Source organism: Metopolophium dirhodum, chromosome 2 (genome assembly GCF_019925205.1).
Source record: "Metopolophium dirhodum isolate CAU chromosome 2, ASM1992520v1, whole genome shotgun sequence".
NCBI classification, from domain to species: Eukaryota; Metazoa; Arthropoda; class Insecta; order Hemiptera; family Aphididae; genus Metopolophium; species Metopolophium dirhodum.
Window position 1 is genome coordinate 30584777 of NC_083561.1, and position 23318 is coordinate 30608094.

The following is a 23318-nucleotide window of genomic DNA, read 5'->3' on the forward strand; positions in this document are numbered from 1 at the left end:
TGATATCTATACAAATAACAATGATGAAATCGATGGGATAAAAGGAAATAGGGTCGCGCAATGTCAGGACTAATATTAAATTTCTTTGAAGAAACTTTTTATGCCAGTTTCCTTTTTTGTACCTACAACAACACTGACCATACGTAGTTGCTAATTCATAATGCCTTCACACTATTACAAGAACAAAGATAATTCACAAAAAAAGACAAACAACTTCCCGTGACATATGTAAATATGAATTTAATGTGTCAATATTAGATTCACAAAAAAAACCTAAAAAAACAAGTTGACATTGTATTTTGTGGAGGATAAATTATGATATGTGCCCATAATACTTATCTAAGTACCTACACTAGAAATTTACAAATGTAATTATATTTATTTTTAAATCAATAGTACGGGATATGTAATTAAAACCCTCTTCACATACGCATTCTAATTTACAAAAATAAACAACTCGTATTTCTACATAGAAAATCGAGAATACAGTAAGCGTATTAAATCATAAATTGTTAAGGGAATAATCTATGTATTCACTCTTAGAGAATAATATATATACGTGTAATTGCAAATTACTAATTTGTTTGTTGTTGCTTAGACTTTTTAAACAAAATGCGAGTACATCTCGTAAGTACCTACTACTACGTACGAGATGTATGTGTAGGTACTTACCTATGATCTATAAAGGGTGTAACTAATTTAGCAATAATGACTAACAGCAGAAACGTACTCACCACTATACAGAGCGACTGAGAAGAACTGTTAACTGAATTTCACACTACATAAATATCATGTTACCTATACTACCAAACCTAACCTGTAGGATGATTATACCACATAAGGAACAATTACTGCATCAGGAAGCGGATATAAAAATGAAAAAGTAATTAATAAAAATATGCATCGACGAATCATAAAAATTCAAATTAACTAGATATACTCGTGCTTATAAAAAGTTATAAAGCATGTTCATTTAAACTATTGTAGGTATATAATATAACTGCTTTAGAATATTTAAAGTACAATCCACCTAATTCTATAAATTAACTAATAAACGATACGAATGGAGATGGCACCTCGGGGGTATTGTTTAGCCACCCTCACAGCTCTCACCTTTCGTTTATCCACTCCTGATTACGACCTTTCTTAATCGTATATTTATATAAATTTATATCTATTATAATATGAATGGTGTTTTTCTTTACCTGTGGCTTGCGGCGACTTGAGTGACGGTGGTTGCTTGAGTACAATATGCGGCACCATTCCTTCGGTACAGTCGGACGGTACCCGCACCAAAACCATTTCGCTCGTACCACCACAGCAGTCCAGGAGCTCGACCTGCTGGCCTTTGGCGACAGTAACCTGGCCGGCAGCTGTGGCCGTGAAATCCGCGATCACCCACGTCATCTCCACGCCCGAGTTCTATGAACAAAAAACATATGTACATCATAGCCAACAGTCATAACTCATCACACAACGAAAAACCGAATAGGTACATAAAATCTTATTTTAAAATATACTTTATTTTGAAATACCGTACGTATATATTATTGTTCATATAGAACTTTCTATGAAAAAACAAAAATTCTTATTATTGAATTAATTAACTAGGTAGGTAGAACTTTATGTAGGCAAGTAGGTAATAATTATTAATTTAGTTTACAAACTTGAATAAGTACTTATTCATGTTAAAATAAGTGTAAAGTAAGCATCATAATTAGTTCTTAAATATATTTGACACCATATAGATAATATTTATATTTTATAAAATCTGCAATCTGGAGATCTGAAGAGCAAATTCGTCAAAACCTCCTTATATTTTTTAGAGTACAAGAATTAAATTAAGTCGTTTATCTTTTTATACATACAATAAAGGTACCACAGTTAAACAACACATATGATTTAATTATTTTTAGCGTTACCTAAAAGAATGTTTAGCAGAACAATTTGATAATGGACATCAAAAATATTCATGTACAAAGCAATTTCTATATATGAATCTAAATTATAAAGTAGAGATTTATTAGAGTTGTTAGTTGTTTTATATAAATCTATGACAGATTTGGAAGAATAATTCTCCAGTAGTTTTCCAATGTGTTAGAAAAAAAATTCCGAAAGTATGAATGCAAAATAAATTAATTTTGCCTCTACCACTGGCAGAATTTCACTCAAGATTTGGCCAGTCGGAGAAATTGATCCCTCCCTTTAATACGCTACTGGGACAATAAGACAATTTTTAAAATATAAATGTTGATCCCCCAACAACTGTTTGGTTGCATATATTTAACGCACTGCTATAATAATATATATAATGACGTGATTTATGGAGGATTAGGAGAACATTAAGGAGATCTCAAAATTAAAAGTCTTACTGGCCGATGGTTGTGATCTTTGGGAATGACCAGTAATCGGACCACATGATTAAAAAATAAGAAAGTTTTGATAAAAATATATCATTGCCTGATCATATTCAAATTTTTTTACATCCACGAATGACATTATTCCATAGTTTTTAGTATATGAGCGAGAAGTACAAAATAATAATACGGCGCCAGTCCAATGAATGGTAGTGAACAAAATAAAGGAATTATATTGTATGTACCTACCTATATAAATTATATACATTGTAAAAAGGAAAAACCACGAAAAGAACAAACATTGATCATTTGTAAAAGAGCCGGTCAACATGTTGTCCTCCCCTGTCTATATAGTAAAACCTTAAAAGCCACTGGGGGTTTATAAATAATAATATACATAACTGAAATAGTATAATACATATATTATATATATTATATACGTTTTATACGGATTTTAGATCGTGGTTGGCATTAATTAATGCGCCACGAACACCAGGTGAAATTATGTGTAGTACGCAACGGAGGAAAATAAAGTATAATAATATAATAATGGCAATGTTCAGCAGATCGAAACGAATACGATTTTATGCGGTCAAAGGGATTTTGAAACGGGTCAAGTGCATAAATATATATATATACATCATGATGTAGGACCTACATTGTAGGTAGTAGGTACGAGCTGCACACTGGACACCTGTACAGCGAAATACGGAATGTTTGCAACGATAATATACTGTACTATTATCTACACAAAAGCTCAATTCACGTATATATACGCGGCGATGGGATATTGTATAATACACAAACGCGCAACATATATTATTATTATATTGCATATACCTACATAAAACTGTACAAAAAAGAATATCCGATCGTATAAAATAAAATAAATTACTACATGACGAGAGGATATAGAGCAACGTTGGGATACGTTTTTTTATACGACCAACCTATATATACGTATTATCATATATAATATATACGTGTAGCTAACTGCTAGCACACGGATATCTGGGAATGCATGCGGATATGCCAGGCTAAGCATTATATTCATTGGAATTTTCACCGATTTTAATACAAGCCGATACAGCTGCGCAGGTACCTATATATTATATTTATCTATTTGTATGTATACAAGCGCTGTAAGATCATCCCGAGATTCGATTAGTATATATCATATATTATATACTTATAATAGAATGAGACGACAACCTATTAAATAATATAAAAACATCGTAATATATAACAATATCATGGATAATTATTCTATACCTGCAGCAGTAACGGCGGTAGTACGAATAAACGCATTTTCATGCTCGTTAAATTTTAATTCGCTAAATCGTTATCCGCTCTAAACGTGTTTACGTTATTTTAAAATTCAAAAGATATTGTTTTACTATATTATATCTATATAACCTTTATGCATTGAACACGATGTCGATCGACGGCATTCCACGGCTAAACTATTTGCTTTATTATTAGAAATATATATAGTTTCGCAATTTGCATACCTATATTTACAAGAACAATTGAAATAGAAGGCATTTATATTATACATACATCTACTATTAGTACACAATAATAACCATTATTAGTATCGATAAATTTAAGTTTGATAAAAATATAAAATAAAGGCTTGCGTATAATTAATATTACGCGCTTAACGGCAATAAATAAATATTAAATCATTACACGCATATACCTACCCCCACCAACCTTACAGTAACTAACTACTTCAAATATAATAAGATGAAATTTTATCCAACTACTAGATATACTACATATTATAATACTAAGACTATATATTATACAATATTATAATCGGATTTATGAAATAAAATTTAAAGTGGAGCGAATTTTTTGAAAGCTTTTTTTATTTAAAAAGTAATAAAATATTCACGCAGAATTTTCAAGTGCACGAGGTATACTAGATCATTTAACAACTATTCCCAGCCAATTCTCGAGGGGTAAACTTTTGCTTCAAAGGTAAAAACGTTGCACATAAAATTACGAATATTCTGACATATTATAATATACACTTTCACAATAACGCAAAGCTTTCCACTAAATTACAAAATGATATAATTTATGTTTCGTGCAAATATAACAAAATATTTATTATAATATAATATATTAAGATGAAAGGCTTGTATAGTGTGCAAATATATAATAAATAATAATGAATAACGCTTCAGTTGATATATTTAAATTAATACCTATATAATATACATATGGGGGACGGAGTGGCCGAGCGGATTAAGGCGTCGGTTACGACGCACACCGGCGCCGGTTCGATTACGGCCGCGGGTGCCATTTTTCTTCGGGAAGTCACGGTGTCCGGAGAGAAGTGCACCATTCCCCACCTGGGCATGGCAGATACCTACAGGTGCCCACTAAAAATCTGCCAAACCAAAACACGTGTTTAAACTTACAGTATACCCTCCCCCACAGTAAAAAATTACCCAATGGCCTAAGTTTCCACGGGTTAATTAATAAAAAAAAAATACATATAAATATAAATATGTATCATATATCATGTATTATGTATATTATATGAGTGTAAATTATCTATAATATGACATAGATACGTACTTCTTACAATTTGTAAAAATGTGAGTTTTAAAGAAATTTTTAATAGTGATTTACAGTATGATACCTATAACTGGCTATAACATATTATCATATTATAAGTTATAACGTATATGATATAACAATTAATATGTTTGACAATAAAATTGAAATATATAGGTAAGTTTATTTAGCATATTATAACAATTTTTAAAATATATTTTAACGAACAAAATTTACTATCGTGGAATACGGGAATTATTGTTATACTTAATGAATGAATCATAGTAATATGACGCTGATATATAGAAAACCGTCGAGTAGGAAATGCGACAGTTAAATTTCAACTTGAGCCGTGGGAGTTGTAGACTAATTACGAATTCTTCAACGGTAATAAATGTTTTGAAAGTTTGATCCGATTGTTTGCCAAGCATAACAAAAATATAGTCTGTTTGGTCAAACGTTATATAAATTGAGCATTACAATAATAACAGATAATATTATGAGCAGAAATTATTATTAGGTACTAAATGATTTTTATGAATAAAATAATAAATTCTATATAATTTTCACATCCATCATGCACATGACCAAAATGTGCGGAACTGATTTAAAAAAAATATTTATAAAAAAAAATTGGTCTTAATAACTTTTGAATTGTTCATAGCATCGAAAAATCGAAATTTCAGTGAAAAAATAATATTAGGTATATATAAAAATACAAAACGTATACAAAACATTAGTAAATTCACCAAACAGTTATAGGTACCTAAGTTTATACTACACAAAATACGACATCGTGCTCGAAGGGAAGAGGAAAATAAAATAAAATGTTTTACTACTAAAAGACTGACGGTGTTCAATAGTTATAATAAATATTAAGAACAATGATAATATACCTACGGATTTTTTTAAAAATTAATTTCATGCAAGAGCTATTATAATAAAGAATCATTTTTAGATGTCCCGAAAGCTAAATATATTAATACCAATTTATCAGTACCCATTACCATAGGGGTTTATGGAAGCGCTGTTGCAATAAAGGGGCAAACGCATTTTTGGTGGAACTATATATTATAATAAATATTTGCATCTATTCTTCATATCTATAAACATAATGTAGGTACTACTAACTTAAAAGATTATCTATAAATTAATTTAAACAATAGGTAGTTACTAACATCGTTTGGTGAGTACATCAATACATCATAAATCATAATCAATTATTATTCTTACTTATTCTTTATTATTACCTTTACATATTTCCTAGGTCATTTCATTTTAAAATTGCTCTAAAAGCGCAAAAATTTAAACTGGAATATTTTTAAATTTTAAGGACGTCACGTCAAATTTATAATGCATTATTACTTATCTATTATCTCTAATGCATGTGTAATACAGCAATTCACAAAAATAAATTATGGAAATTTAATAAAAAAATAATAACTAAATGAAAGAAGATTCCCTTAGACTTATTATATATAATAGTATATACCTACCTATACTTATCATACACATTTATTAATTACTTCATAAAAAAGTTACTGAAAAGAATAAAACTTATCATTTTGTTATTATGCTATATATAACGTCATTCGCCAATACTCCGATGGTCCGATATAATAAAATATATATACCTACTGTTCATAAATAAAATATTATATTTCGAGGTTAATGGATACCTATAAGTAAATAATTATTTTGTGTTATCTACCTGAACAAAAAACTTTCATGGATAACACACACACATTCTAAAACTATAGCATGATAAGGTTACAACTTTTCATTATCTAAGTCAACATTTATAATATTTAATACTGTTATTTAACCGTGTGTATTTCATAAAACGTTATCATTGTATATATTTATGTTTATAATTTATTTTTTGTGACTTTAATACCTTAGCCCATTTTGTAATGAATTATAATATGGGAATTAGAAAAAAATACAGTAACATATTATGATCCAAACAAATAGCGACATATAACGGCAATATAATTCTTCAGAGTATGCTAATATAATATAGGTACCTATAGTACATTATGCGGTATATTATTATACATTGCACATCAACCTAGACGACATTGTTGATAAAATAAATATATTGCACTGATTTAGATAATATAAAAACTGAAAATATCGTGTTATACAAAAACATGAATACTAATATATACAATATTTTGTACAATTTGTTGATTATTTTATGTTGATACGAATAATGCAGAGGTATAACATACGGTTAATATGAATTAATTCTAAATTTAAATTAGTTTAAAATTTAACAGAATATTTTGCTCTCGCAACAGTTATTCATAATAAGTGGATATATATTATATATCAACCATAATAAATTTAATTAAATACAATTTCAGGAAGACACCTATTAGTTTCCACTTTAATAGAACAATCAATGAATAACCATTAGCATGCTTCAAATGCGGGAAAACATCACAATATTAATTTGACAAAAATGAATCGGCAATTAGTATACGGTTCATACGTGTTCAAAATAACTAATTTAATTATTATTAGTTTCAATAACGTAGGACAACAAAAAGTAATAACAATAATAATTATAATAAAAATTCTTGCAATCGGTGATTAAAATCAAAGAGGTATACCATAAATGTTTTAGTAAAAAAATAACGTAACATTAAAAAAATGAACAAAAGGCACGCGATTATTACATGTTGGCCATATATACATTTGCGCGGGTAGAACACGCCCAATCCATATACACTTTTTGTTAAAAATATTAATTTTTACTCATCACCGTAGTTATACACCGATATATATAAAAACATAAAGTAGATAGGTGTGATTATTCATCACTGAAAGCCAGAATTATGCAAGAACACATTATATATTGGTATCATAATAGAAAAATTATAAGATTGGGGGGAAAGGGTACCTACCTAGAGTAGGAATTCACTAAAATAACAAACCATTTATTAAAAATATTCGAAGTTGCTCCACTGGGAGGTTTCTTCAATCTGTGAATCACGTCTTTTTTTCTCCAAATATCACATTCACTTATAGTTTTACATTTATTTGAACAGACTGTGCAATAAAAACTATTTAAAACTAAATTATAATATATTATATAGCATTATAGCCATATAGGTATATAAATAAAATGTTATTCGTTCAATGACTTGAGATTTGAGATTGAAATTCCAACAAATAATTTATATTTAGTAGACATTTCTTTTTACATGTTCAATAGATAGGTACCTACGAATTTTGTCACTTTTTATAATTTTCTGCGATCTACTATATAAAATATTATAAGATACCTCCTACTAATAAGTACAACCACGATAATTATTTTAATTGCAAAATAACTCAGGGAAGAAATACATATCACCACAAAATCCAATCGAATGGCCAAAACCATGGACGATCTACACAAACGCACGTCGACGTGGGCCATGCATTACAATGATATACCTGTACGGACGCGGTGGCGACAGAGGATCGCGCGGCTGTCGAACTTCGGTGCCTGTACGAGCCCGGCGTGTCGATGGTGTGTTGCCGGGCGAGCGCGGCCGCGGCGGTCGACGTGCTCGTCTGTCTGAACCACGGCAACGATATCTTGCGCCGGTGCGACTTGTCCGCAGCCGCCACCTGAGTGTCCGCCAGACGCGGTCCGCCGGCCAGACGCTGCAGCGGCGGCATTTTCGACAGAGTAGTATTAGTCGTGGTAGTGGTCTTCGGCGCGGCGGCGGCGGCGGCTAGCGGCACGGCCGCATTCGACACGTCGTCGGCGCGGCGGCCACCACCACCGGAGCTCGGTGCTGCCATCGACCAGAGCGGCTCGCCATCGACTGGTGGCACTCGCCGGCCGCTTCTGCTCGATCGCTCGCTCGCTGCCGCCACCGCCGCCAAGTCTTGTGCTTTGTGTGTGTGTGTACTCGCGCGATATGTACGTGCGTGATGAGTGTGTGTGTGTGTGCGGTGCGTCGGTGCGTGCGCGAGTGTGGTATGGACCAGGTAGATGGTGGAGGCGGCAGCGGATGGGTGGTATATGTGTGGAGCGCCGAGGGGGCGGTGGAACGTCGAACGGCGCTCCAGTCGCTTGCGCTTTAGAGACGACACGGAGGGGAGTAGAATCCGTCGTGGATGGTGGTCGGTTTCGAGGGGCGCATGTAGCCGTTGTGAGGGGTGAGCGGATAGGCGCACGGGGGCTGGTCGAGGAAAAACCGCCCCACACGACCTACCCATCACCGAAGCGGATTATCCTTATCTAAAAACTGTTCACCGCCACTGACCCCACCCGTACCACGCAACATTATCCCATATATCGTTCACACGCGCGACAATGCCACTTTCGTCCACACGCAAATAATATTATATTGTGCGATCTGGGTGAGAATAAAAGCATAGAAAAGGAACAAAAAATAAAAACTTGTTGGCCTTTTTAGTTTTATTTATTGTATATTATATTATATTTTGTACCACAGCGATAAAGGCATCATATAATTATATACGATCGAATTGCACGGACGTTCAAATATTCTATACCTATAAAGTAGGTAGGTATTAGAATAGGCACTTATCGCAAAATTATAGATGATGAAGGGGGACATCAGCGTATTTATAATACTGTAAAACCTATATGATGAGAAATTATTTCCAATTTAAAAAAGTCGTGTTAGTTTGGGACACACTTAAGCTGAGTTTACAGCTACGTCGTCTATTGTGTCGTATCCAAAAGTTCAACTTGGCCAACTCCAGAAATTTCACCGTAGATTATGGTTATAGTGAATGATACCATAATTACAACGGCCAATTACAACAAGATAAAAGCCATACTACACGACAGATGACGTAGCTGTGAACTCGGCTGTAGTGTAAATATAATTTATAAATATGAGGGGCCTAGGGAGGAAGTCTACCTGCTGCTTTATAATAATATTGTGATCGAGGGTTGTCACTTGTCATTATGTTGAATTTCCGAGACCATTTCCGTCACCGATGTGAAAATGAAACTTCGAGTTATCACTTGTCGAATCATTTTATTTAGAGGTACAAGTGATAATGAAAAAAACTTCATGACGTAGGTATCTCTCTCTATATAATGTTAATAATTATACAACAATGTATAATATTTTCCCTCAGGGGAGTGGATGGCCGAAATAATGTGTGTCCTGTCATACCTACTCATACCTACTCGTATAAATATATTATTATCATTATACGAAGGTACATACAAAATAATATTATAATCATTTCTCAGTATCGATCGATCGCTGCGCACTCCGCTGCAGCACACCACGACACTGTCAGCCGCGCGTACATTATGCATATTTTATGCCGTCCGTCGACGAGAAATTACCGTACAAATATTCAACAGTTGCAGTACATATAATAATAATACTAATCATAAATCATAATAAAACGAGTGCCTCACAACCTATAGTTGCGTAGAACGTACCATATGATAATATATATTATTATGTCCCCTCTGAAATGCACGGAATTAAAACTAACAAAATATACACATTGTGTATATGTATGTATGTTGAACTAAAATTTAAAAAACTACTAAAATATTTTAATTTATTTGACGCACAAAAAATATTTCAGTATTTTTATCAGGCTAGGATTCAAATTTAAATAGCTAATATTTATGGTTATGTTGTTTTTAGTCTTTTATTCAGTAAAAAAATATGCAAATAACGCACCGACTTTCGGCGTCTATTATTTATTTTGCTATACTGCAGAGGACAACGACGCACATTTCATGTGTCCACCACTCAATACTTTCACATACAATTTATTCAGTCGATTGCGAATTGAAAATACATTCTTACATAAGCATTTTTTAAGCGTTAGATATTTTGTGCAACTTTTGATTAGTATTATAAGGTTATAATATTGCTTATAGATAGTAGATACCCTAGGGTAAAAAATGGTACATCGTATGCGACACGCTTGTTAGTTGTTAGATACTAAAGCTATTCAAATTAAATTATTTTGAACGTGTTTTCCATGTAAAATTTCGGAAGAGGTGAGGTCGTTTTTGGAAAAAAATTTACGACATTTGAATTATAAATGTAAAAAGCCCGATCCCGTTATAAATTTGTCACACTGTCTCCAATAAATGTTAACCTAACTATGATTATAATAATATGTAGGACATAGATATTGGTTAGTTTATTAAACTTTATTTAATTTACTTTAGGTACTACTTATATATTTTATTATGCAAATTTAACTATACATCTTCCGTGTATTAAGAAGAGATATATCTTATATGTTGTAGGTATGTACTGTTTTATATAATTGCTGTTCTACAATTTAAACATAATGCATAGAATATAAAACTAAAAAGATAAATAAGACAAACCGATTATATAGTCAACACTCAACTTTAATGGACAATGGTGCCGGCCGAGAGTTTACTTTAGGGTAGGCGAAATACATGATTGTGGTGGTGTCTGTGAGGGGGAGAGGTGTAGTCGTCTCACATCGTCCATCGAATAGAGATTTACGCTGGTGTTTAATTGAAAATCAAATATTAAAACCAGGATTTTCAGGGGCTGATACAAAAGTCAAGTTCAGCATTACGAGCACCAGTTTTTAAAAAACCTTTAATCCAAAGGAAGCTCAATCACACATAAATTGATATTATACAACGACCTATCCCATGATACAATCAACATAATAATATAACAAACTTGTATATAAACAACACCTATATTATTTATTAGTTAATATATTAAACTGTATATAGTTATGGTCCGAAATGATTGGTATAGGTAATTTAGTTATAATTACATTATATAATCACATCACTCAAAACTATTATTGAACCGACCACTTTGTACAACAGTATGTCAATCACGAACAATGTATAATAATATTATACTATACAAAATCAATGTGCAGAACTCTCACTTGATATTAAATATGACGAAAAGCCATTAACAGTCAATTAAAATATAAACTGTAGTATAACAGCAGTGTACGTTTATAGCGTAGGTGTGCTGATGAAGTGCCTATGAGAGAATTTCCGGAAGACTAATAAAAAATGACATTATTACATATTGATTAATCTCCACTATAGTATATATCATAATAATATTATAGTGACGCTTTGAGGACCTAAACCAATTACCTCGATTGACATTCAGACTCACTACTGTAAAGTTTACAGTGTAAACAATGCATTTACTAAATTTACCTGGACAAACATTAGCTAAAATGGCTATACACACGCTCTAATGCTCTAAATTAAGTCGATTGAGAGGATGCCAATTGAGTGTTGTTAGTTACCTTTATACACATTTTTAGCAGATGACGACAGATCGGGTTTTGGCATAAAACTGTCTTTGAGTATACCTATACGTTTACTCAGATGAGATTATGGCGTATCTGTTCAGGTTGAGAGGTTTAGGATACACAACAGTCGAACATTCTTATTCAAATGTTCGTTTTTGTTATAATTTTATGTAAAATGTGGTTTGAAAAAAAATCTACGATAATATGTTTAACACGATTTTTCAACCAGAACATTCAACCTTAACCCAAAACAGTTTATGCCAAAATCGTTCTACGTCAATTTATGTTGAATGTGTTTGTGCCAAAAACTCAAATCCGTTTTCTCCCATAAACAGCTAGAATGTCATCTTCTTGATTGTCTGGTGTTATGATTCGTAAAAAAAAATTTTAAAGGTGGGTTTATTTTGATGAAAATGCCATTATAATAATTGGGCCAGTATGACGTATCGCGAGTATAGTTTTTTCTTAAGAGGACACTACAACGGCATTTGTTGTCTCCGTCTTACAAGTGTGTAACATACCAAATTTACACTCGGCAGTTCACGTTTAGCTCAGTTAGCTTAAAAATTAGAGTGAATCGACCTATTATGAAACTTGATGTTCAGAACATTATCTGTGTTATATGTGGGTTTTTTTATGAAAGTTCAATTTTTAGCGCAAATTACGCGTATATAATATAGCGTAAATTAAAAATACTAATAACTCACTTGTATAAGAAAAACGATTCTGAGCGAAAACGGTCAGCAGCCTAACCTAACCAAATATATTTGATGATATTATTGTGAATAAAGTAATTTATATATAACCTATATACGTGGAGCCTTGTTTTCAATTTACAGCTATAAAAGTTGAACATTTTATAAATTTTTTACTACGAAATAATTATTAAATTATAAATTTGATAAATTTTGTCAAAATTTGAACTTTAAATGCTTATAAATAAAAACTGTGACTAAGGATTTTTAATTTTTTTCATCTGCCTTTGAAACAATAACCTAGAAGCCTTCTATTAAATTTTCAAACTTTTTTACCAAACAGATAAAATGTTATTGATATTTATAGAAAAAATGAAAATGTCCGTAAACAGCTCAAAATAAGTCAAAATATTTAGAAAATGTTATGTTGTATAGAAAATGCTAATATAAACATTCAGTCAAAATTTCATGTACCTACGGTCATTTGTTTTAGAGTTGCACCAAAAACCCAAAATCGATTTTCTCGAAAACAGATTTTGGGTAATAAAAACTACTAATATTTATTATAAACCTAAAGGTTAAAAAATTAACTAAAAACACTATCCTAGTCTTAAGAAATCTATTGATATAACTTATATTGAAACGGGTCTATTAGTTTCAGAGATTAGCCGAGAACAATTTGCGTTAGTTACACGGTAATAACGTTCGTTTCCACAAAATTACTACAGCAATACATGTTATAGTATTATATATGCAAATGGATTATAACACATTTAAAACAAAGTCAATATAAGTAAATTATAGTATGAAACATATAAGAGATGACGAGATTGAAGTCAAAATATTTTGAAAATTTTATGGTGTATAGAAAATGCTAATAAAAACATTCAGTGAAAATTATATGTATCTACGATCATTTGTTTTTAAGTTATACCAAAAACCAAAATCGATATGGTCAAAAACCGCTTTTGCCTAAAAATTCCCGTTTATCCTTAATTTTTTTTTTCCCGGCGCTTTTGAAAATCACTGGGAATTTTAAATTTTTACCTCCGGGATGCACCAACTAAATTCACTTTCCTACCGAAAAAAATACTGAAGTTGAAAATCGAAGCATTATTTCGACTACTGTACACACAAAAAAAAAAAAACACATCATTGTAAAATCAATACATTCGTCACTCCTCTCAGAATCTAATATATATGTATGTAAGTACACTATCTATTGATGTTTCTACCTAAAATTCCCCTGATTGCGCTATTAAACTACCTACATAATAAGTTATTAGTTAATGGTTTAATTTAATTCTGATACATTGCATACGCCTATAACAAAAGTATTTTACTAAAAATTAACCATTTGATGATACTTTCAATATTTGTTTATTTTGAATGCGTTATTTACCAAATTATTAATTACTTTATTATTATTATTTTTTAAATTAAAATATTTTTAAAAATTACTGGGCCTCACCTAGACAACTCATGTGGAGGCCCAAAATAATCTATAAAATACATATAAAATATCTAATTATAAATACCTTAGTATTCATTCTTTTTTATTAACTAACTAAGTACATACTTTGTCGGAATCGGTTGTGTTCCCTGATCCAAACGAAGCCAGTGAACCTCGGTCCAAGTTTTCTTCTTCTAAATCTCTAAATGATAAATTACAATGATTGATTATAATAATTTGAGAAGCAAGTTTGTTAAACAATAAAAACACAAACCGGCTTGATCGTTGACTATCAGGTTTAAGTTTTGCTGGACTCTTGGGCATATACATACGCAAAGCAGAATTGAAGTACGTCTCTTGAATTACTTCCCGAAGTTTTTTCACCCAGGTTTGTTTTGCTTCTAATGTGGATGCTTTTAACACAATACGGTAATCAGAAATTGGTGCACGGCCAGTCCACACAGCAAATTTGCATTCATCTCCTTCTATATGTTCAGTAACACCAAGTTCTGAAGTCTGAAATAAATTTGGAATTAGATATTAATATTTTACACAAAATTAAACAAATTATTAATTAAAGATAAAATTACCATAAGTTTATTTTTGTATAGGTATTTTACTTTAGGATTATTTGAGTGATCTTTTACATGTTTGGCAAATACTAAGTACAATTCAAATAAAAAACAATGTCTTTCACGGCTTTTACGCAATAGGTGATGTCTTGAGTCAGAAACGTACAATGTATCTTGTACAACAACATCACCAAGTTCGTCGGTAGAAATATCACATCCTTCTAATAAGGACAGATGCAAAGCATCATTGGCTTTTCTAGGTACACTCAACATCACATCCAAGCCATCTTTAATTTCTCCTTGGCCTTCTTTGCAACATGATTGAAGATCTTTTAACAGCAACTGGTACTTGGTGATTCTTTGAACTGGTTTTATTAAATAAGCAGCAATAGGGTGATCAATGTTATGTTTTTTTTGAAGCTCTTCAAAAACACCACCACACGAACCAGAATGTTGTACTAATATGGCATTAGACTCTGGTTTATTTTTACAATATTTCACATACATATCAAATTTTTGTGCCCACGTGACAAAACAATGTCCCACATCTTCAGGCATTGTCTCATACTTTTCCAATTCTTTGATAAAAACATCTCTATGGAAATTGCGTATGTCTTCGATGTTACCGAATAAAATATCAATTCGCCCGTGAAGTCCAATTGGGACATTTTGAAGAGCGCGTATTTCATCTAAATAAGCTTTAATGCAAACATCCAAGTCTTTTACGTATGTTCTTTCAGTTTGGAGAAGTTCTGCCATAATGAATCTTGACAAATAAATAAAACAATATTATTTTTTACAGTAAAATGAAAAAAAATACTTGTTTCAACTTACTCTTTTCTTCTAGCTGATCTTCTTTTCTCTTCATTTAATTCTTTCAAATCTTTAGTTGATTCTTTTACTTTTTGCTCTAAATTTGGATCTGAGTTTCTATCAATGGACAGATCACGGGTATCAACATGTTCTTGAATGCCTAAACTCTTTTCCAATTCAAACCTAAAAATATAAAATCAAAATTACATTTTGACTTTTTAAACTTTTGGTTAATACCATTAATATACCTATATTTATCCATTCTAGAACTAAAATGTTTATAGGTATTATCAACTGCAGCCACCCATTGTTTTATTGCATTGGCGTGAGCATGGCCTTTTTCCACTAAATTGTCTGCCAACTGTATTAACAATTTGACTTTTTCTCGGGTCTCTTTGGCCGATGTTTTAAACTCGTTATGTTCACGTAGTAAATGTCTTGTTTCATCCTAAGTGTCAACAAAATTAACATAATAATAATTTACTGTAAACTATTTATTTGACATTTGCAAACCTGTGTAGCACCAACAGTAGTATGAGTATTTAGATATTGTTCACCAGCATTGTGTATCCATTCCATTGCTTGTTTGGCTGACTTATCAAACAATACAAACTGTTGACACTGATCAAGTCGTTTTTTTCTTTGTGACCAATGATCAAGTACTTTGTTTTCCTGACCCGATAATTTTTCAAGAATGTTTTTAACTCTAGCTTCAGAAGCTGTATCCACAGTAGCTATAGACTGATTAGTACAGCTATAATACTGCAAGCTACGATTAGTATATTTTAAAAATGTTTCAGCCGTTCGCCTAGCCAATGTGCATGCTTTTAGGAAAGCTTCTTTTTGTTCTTGATGTTTAGTACAAAGTTGTCCTAATTTATCGGCTTCAGTAGTACCACCACCACACCAATCCTCCTCACGGCGGTACTCTCGTTCAAGACTATCCATGACAGAACATACCTAATAGAAATAAATTACATTTTAAATGTTTGTTTTTGAAATAAATGTATAAACAAAAAAATTTACAATGAACACAGTACAATATAGTGATTAAAAATATATTTACTTGTTCTGCAGTTTTATAAAAGTTTAGACTAGCAGTAACTAATTTGTGTCTTTCTTCAGCGCATGTAACCAACTGTTGCCACCGTTTCGTCACTTCTACTGCCATTTCTTTTACTGTAGTTGAGTCGTAATGATTTGCTGCTACAAGAGATTCAGCCAATTGTTTTACTTGAACAGCAGCTGAATGAGTTTTCTAAAAGTAAATATGGTTTAGAAAATGATCATCAAAATGATTTTCTTAAGAATGTAATTACTTCAATTGCAACTTGAAATTGTTCATGTTCTTTTTTCAGAATTTCTGCATCAACTAAACAGTTGGGAATAGTAAAATTTGCCGATAGCATTGATTCACCGTTACGAATCCAACTTATCACCTATGAGTGAATAAAAATAAAAATTAATACATATCATCCTAAGTATTTTGTATAATACTTAATGATTTCCAATAAAAAAAAATATGCTTACTTGTGATGCATCATTATTAAATTGACACAGTTGAACAGCTTGATCAAGCCGGCTACGTTTAATTTCAGATAACTCTACCAAGTCCATATGGCGTTCATGCAAAAACTCCAGCAACACTTGTACTCTAGTTTGAGCAGTATATTGACTGTCAGCCATTACACCGACTCCGGATTTATCCAATACCTTGTTTAACAAATACACACAGGCACATAACCACATTATTAAAACTATTTCAGGACCATCATCTTGATTATTATTAGCGAATAGTTTGTTAATCTCATTATCTTTATCTTATATTATTAACAAATTACTTGAGCCAATTGTTCGCCTTGCTCGAGTGCTTGGTAAACTGCAGCCTGCATTTGTGCCACTGAATCATTATGGCGAGATAACCGTGACTCAGATTCTGATAATGTTGTTATTACTTCATTTTGATTTCTTTCTAATTCATTTGCCCAAAGCTCCAACTGAGAAGACACCTGATGGACATAGGTAAAAAATAAATTAATAAAATAATACTTGGTAGCTGATTGAATTTGTGTTTACAACAGCTATTTATAATGAACACGAGAATAACTATAAAGACAACGAGAAATCAGCGGATAAACTTTTTGTTGTCATATCAAACTGACATTGAATTTTAAGTATTATTGCCAGTGTGTCCCTGCTATAGCACTAAGAGGCTAAGAATAGAACTGGCTTTAAACCATAGTGAGTAGAAAAAAATTGTAATTACTTAATGCCTATAATTCTGCTACAATTTGTAGAAATAAGACATTATATTCACAAATTGTTTGTTAAAATGTATGTCTTAAATATTTGTTAACATTAAAATATTTACTTTAATAATAAATAAAATAACAATAAATTTGCCGTTAATGATAAACAAAATTAATTAATTTATGTTAATCCTAAAAAATGATTTGTACAAATAGAGAATATTCATTATGTCAACATTTTTTTTTATACATTTAACGATATATCAGATTATTCTTAAAAAACTTACTTCAAGTGCATCTCTTTCAAAAATCCGTAGTCTCAGACATAAATCCAATTTTAATTTTCGAGTTGCCCATAGTTGTTCCAACTCTAAACGTTGTTTATTTAATCGCTCGAGTGCAGCATCTACAGCAGCAACTGATCCGGTAGGGTCCATTTCTGCAGTCACGCCTCCACTTCTGTAGAGAAAAATTTGGTTTTAACTATAATTATGTAAATATTTTATTTAATTACGAACTCGTATTCTAACAATTCTTTTCTAGTAGTTGTGTGCTTATTTTTCGCACAAGTAATTTTAGATTTCACCATAGTACTATTGGCTTGGGTTATTGATTGTTTTTTCTTAAACATTTTTATTTTTAAGGTAGGTAAACCAAAAAATAATAAAACTTGTGAAAATGTTGTGAAACGTATACGTATATAATTAGCATCATTAGAACGGACTAATATTACTACGAGTGCAGCAGCGCTTCGCTTAGGTTATATACGCAAACTTAAGATAACAATAGTAAAATAATGCGCGAATAGAATTATTAAGAGACGTAAAGAACACAAGATAAGAAAATGCGTACGATAAAGAACACCGCTAATGCACTGATTTTTAGCCAATCACATTAGCGGTTCGGCAGAATTGGGATAATTTGCTTTTTTATTAAACGTCTGTTTTAGCGATATATTTTATTGAATTGCATGATACATGTATGATATATATACACATGACGTGACTATGGGGGTGCAGTAGGGGTGCTAGAATTATATATTAGATTCAAAAATTCTGAAATTCTTAGTTATTAGTTCTACATTTAATAGGAACTTACGTACTTCTATAAAACTGTTGACATACATTATATATTAATGATATTGAACTAATTTATTAATTTGTATCTATTCTATAGTAATGACTAATGACTTAATTATAAGTATCGGTTTTCAATTAAGGCGCACGGTGCCGATGCCATTTTGTCCTCAAAAATACACTCTGCGGGAATAACGATACCGCTTTGTAGAATCAACCAAATTTCATAATTTTTTTTTTAATTGCTTGAGGGGAATATTCTACAGACCACATCAACCTCTGTTTTTCAATATTTTATTCTCAAACTTTATTATATGTCTAAAAATTACAAGATAGAAAGCATTTTTTACAATTTTTTTAAGACAACTATTTGAAATAAAATACAGAATCAGAGATCGATGCGGGCTGTAGGAAGGTCTTCTTCTTTCAGATAAAAAAATATTCATCAAAATCCGACAATTCTACAAAGCTTGAGAGTTATTCCCGTAAAGTCATTTTTTTCGATATAATACACCCTATCAACTCTCCCTAAATAGGTATCGGGTAGTAGATAAGTGGAAAAGTCTTATAATTGAGGAGGCAACTAAAATATACAATTTTATTGAATTGTGTTGAACTTGAAAAACTGGCACCGGGACCCTTAAAATAAAAATTAAAAATCAACTACGGTGGCTTATGTTGAACTACATTATTATAATATTAATATTATTATTATTATTATTATTAACTATTATCTAATATTCTAACTCACGCTCCCACAACATTTTAAGTAGTTCGATTACCTCAGTTCTTGTAACAACGCCTCCCCTTCGGTTATTGTCGAATGACACGCATCTAAACAAGAATCCCGCTGGTGGCTGACTTGTTCTAGAGCTCTTTCGGTTCCTTCCAGAGTGTCTGCTGCCTCGTCACACCCGTCGGTTTCAGCTCTGAGTTCATCGAGCCAGCCTTGGAGCTATAATATATAAGGTACACATCACACATCGATCGATAGAAGACATATATTATTGTACGTGCACAATTATAAAATGTCAAAACGGGATAGGGGGATAGGATCCGCTATTGTTTGCGTGTTTATAGTTTTATGTTACATATATCTTCGTTTAACTAAGTTAATTTTACTTTGTTTTTGGAATATTATTTTAACATAACATTCCATTAATTCTACATTTTTCATTTTTTTCTCAAATAATGTTAACCTATTTTTTAAATAACTATTTTCGAAGTTATAAATAACAAACAATCTAAATAATAATTAAACTTTTCAGGTAAAATTATAAACTATTTTTAAAAAAATTTTAACTTAAAAAATGTGTTTTCAATTTTTAGTACCAGGAGAATTTTTTATACGTAATAAGCTTTTGTTTAATATTAACTTATCCAATTACGCAGAAAAGTTAATTTATAATTACTACTCTATAGGTATTTAAATATGAAGAAAATAATAACATCGACTTAGAGAAAATGGCTATTTGTTGAATTTTTTTAATCCATATGTCTTCCAATATATTTTAGTCCTTATTAGAGCTACAATCTACAAGTCCTCTTCTCTAATTATACAAGTAGTCTAATCAATGAAGAACACCAAATATGTATATAATATATAGTATTGAGGTCCGGTATACTTTACACACTTATCAGACAATGAAACATCAAACTCATCAAAGAGCAGAAAAAAAATTACTCCACAATTTTGTTCTATTATTTTTACCTCAGACTGATGCGTATAAAAATTAACGGCTCTCTGCAAACGCCGTCTTCTAGCTTGAACACGAGCCGCAAAAGCGGCTACATGACTTTCAAGTTCGGCAGCCACCGAACAAATGTCAGACGCGTCACATTCGCCGGTTTGAGACAGTTCTTCAGCAGCCGTTAGCAATTTCTCAGCATTAGTATATGTGTTCTGGAAATTAAAATATAGGTACGTGTTATATTATATGTAACTCTTTAAATATTTTAACAATTTTCTTGATTTTTAAGATTGTGTTGTATTGTATTGTTTGTATCATTAATAATTATATACCCGTTCGATGCAATCATTAATTTGTTTATCGTAATAATATACATAGATACAATTACGTAAACAATTTTACCAAAATGCGCAATTTTACTTATTTTTAGACTTAACACATTGATTCTCCCCCAAATAGTTTCAAAACCCATTCAATATATTGAAAAATAGACTTTTATTTATAGAAAATGTAACTCTTCCTATCTAAGGGAAGAGTTTTAAGAAATGCGATCCAATCTTTACCTATACAAATTTATTTATTAAAAAAAATCGAACTGTGAAACAAATTAACATAATTAAAATGGTTTCAACAATATATAAGTTACAATCAGCGGTGCGTGAAGTTTATAATTGTTATGCAGTTCTTTATTTCATATATTATCATTATACAGCTTATTCAATACAACATTTGAACTTCACGTGTAATCATACACGAATATAATAATAATTAAAATATAATTTAAACTAACCATCTCTACAGAAATGTATACGATAAAATTGAAAAACCAAAAACAATCATCTAATTTTGTAATATATGTACTGTTGATAATATTCCTTTCAATTTAAAATAATATATTTTAGATATAAATAAATTATAGAGTAGGTAAATAATGTATACTATAAGTGGTACACAACTGTACAAGACATACACCACGTCACCACTAGAGTGTGAATTGATGCTATAATAGTATACATGCAGAGCTAAGGATAATACACAAAATATTACAATTTATCAGTTTGTGTTTGGTACATTTATAATGTACGCATTTTTTTTAATTCACAAACAGCAGACCAATAAATTCGAATTCACATAGAGCGAAAATATATAAATATAATATATTGTTATACTTCACTGTCGACTGAAACTGAAACATTGTTACAATAAAGAATACTTATTAGTTATGAATTATATTACCATCATTACTACCAATACCAAAAGCATTTTAACGGATTCCAAGTGCATATATTTTGTATATGTTGTTCCAGTAAGATTACAAAATATATTCGTATCAACGTTATAACATTACCTATCAGGCATATTATAATAGTATCGTTATACTAATTCATCGTGAAATTATCGTAAAATGTAAATACAAATTGCACAATAAAATAATATATGTACCTATATAGGCGCGTGGATACAAGGTAACATATTTCAATAAACTTATGAATAAAACAATAAGATTTATTAATCCTTCATAACCATAATATACGAATATAAAAATGTAATTCATTAAGACAACCTACTAGTACTAATAACTAACGGTAATTACTAATTAGTTACAAAATTTCTGGTGGCTTTATACAATTATAATCCCATATTAGCTAATTATAAATTTAGACCTATGTTATCAATCTGTGACTAATCTGACACAAAAACAATTTTATTGTGTTTTAATGCTTGATCATTATAGGTATTCTATGTCTATATAGACTATTTACATGCACTTATAGGTACATAATCCTAGCTATTTTTTTAAACAAATAAGTCATTTCTAAACGTACAAAAATTTAAATTTAATTTGTACATTGTTGAGATAATACATATATCTATGTTCTAACATCTTAAGCTTTGAATAAGTTCAAACATCTTTCACATTCTCCCCCGTGTGAAATAAACTTTTAGTTTTTTAACCCCACATAATTGTATAATAATATATAATACAAAAGTGATGTACTAACGCGAGATGGTGAGGAGGTGATGAGAAAATTCCTATCGAAATTGAAATTGCTAACATATGTTTGGCCGTAGCCTTGTCTGTTGCCTTTTTTTGGTCAGTTCAAGCCATCCAATTTCTATATTCCTATATTTAACCATCCACCGCAAAAAATAAGTCAAAGTGCCCAACTGTAATATACATCACATACATTATTATAGTGTACCTACCAGTGAACAGGTAATTTAAAACAAATTTAGGTTTATAGGTTTTAAATATTAAGCGCTGTATTATATTGGCCGTACAGCGATTAATATTATAATAATCACCTTGCATATAAACATATACATAATATATATTATGATATATTTATTATAACTAGTTGGCCTAAAAACTAAAACACAATTTAAAATAAGTGTTATATTTTATTACTATAATTTTCTGTATAACCGGACATTTTAAAATTATAGAAGAACTGAGTTCATTAAAATTGTACCTATTATACTCAAAGTATCTTAATAAGTACTATACAGAATACAAGAATAACACGATGCACATTCATACACAAATTAAATATTA

At 30.9% G+C, this 23318-nt stretch overlaps 1 protein-coding gene across 4 annotated transcripts in view; it reads right to left on the reverse strand.

Moving 5' to 3' along the window:
* Nucleotides 1-23318, reverse strand: part of LOC132938517 (triple functional domain protein) — a 119143-nt gene that overhangs the window by 44295 nt on the left and 51530 nt on the right. For all 4 annotated transcript variants that reach the window (XM_061005399.1, XM_061005398.1, XM_061005397.1 and 1 more), the window contains 14 exons: nucleotides 20782-20973; nucleotides 19853-20025; nucleotides 18282-18453; nucleotides 17587-17754; nucleotides 17276-17458; nucleotides 17065-17184; nucleotides 16812-17003; nucleotides 16259-16705; nucleotides 15994-16193; nucleotides 15767-15928; nucleotides 14951-15698; nucleotides 14635-14876; nucleotides 14487-14562; nucleotides 1206-1422 (listed from right to left, as the gene is read on the reverse strand). In XM_061005399.1, the coding sequence (XP_060861382.1) occupies nucleotides 1206-1422; nucleotides 14487-14562; nucleotides 14635-14876; nucleotides 14951-15698; nucleotides 15767-15928; nucleotides 15994-16193; nucleotides 16259-16705; nucleotides 16812-17003; nucleotides 17065-17184; nucleotides 17276-17458; nucleotides 17587-17754; nucleotides 18282-18453; nucleotides 19853-20025; nucleotides 20782-20973 (3292 nt within the window). The remainder of the gene's footprint in view (nucleotides 1-1205; nucleotides 1423-14486; nucleotides 14563-14634; nucleotides 14877-14950; nucleotides 15699-15766; nucleotides 15929-15993; nucleotides 16194-16258; nucleotides 16706-16811; nucleotides 17004-17064; nucleotides 17185-17275; nucleotides 17459-17586; nucleotides 17755-18281; nucleotides 18454-19852; nucleotides 20026-20781; nucleotides 20974-23318) is intronic.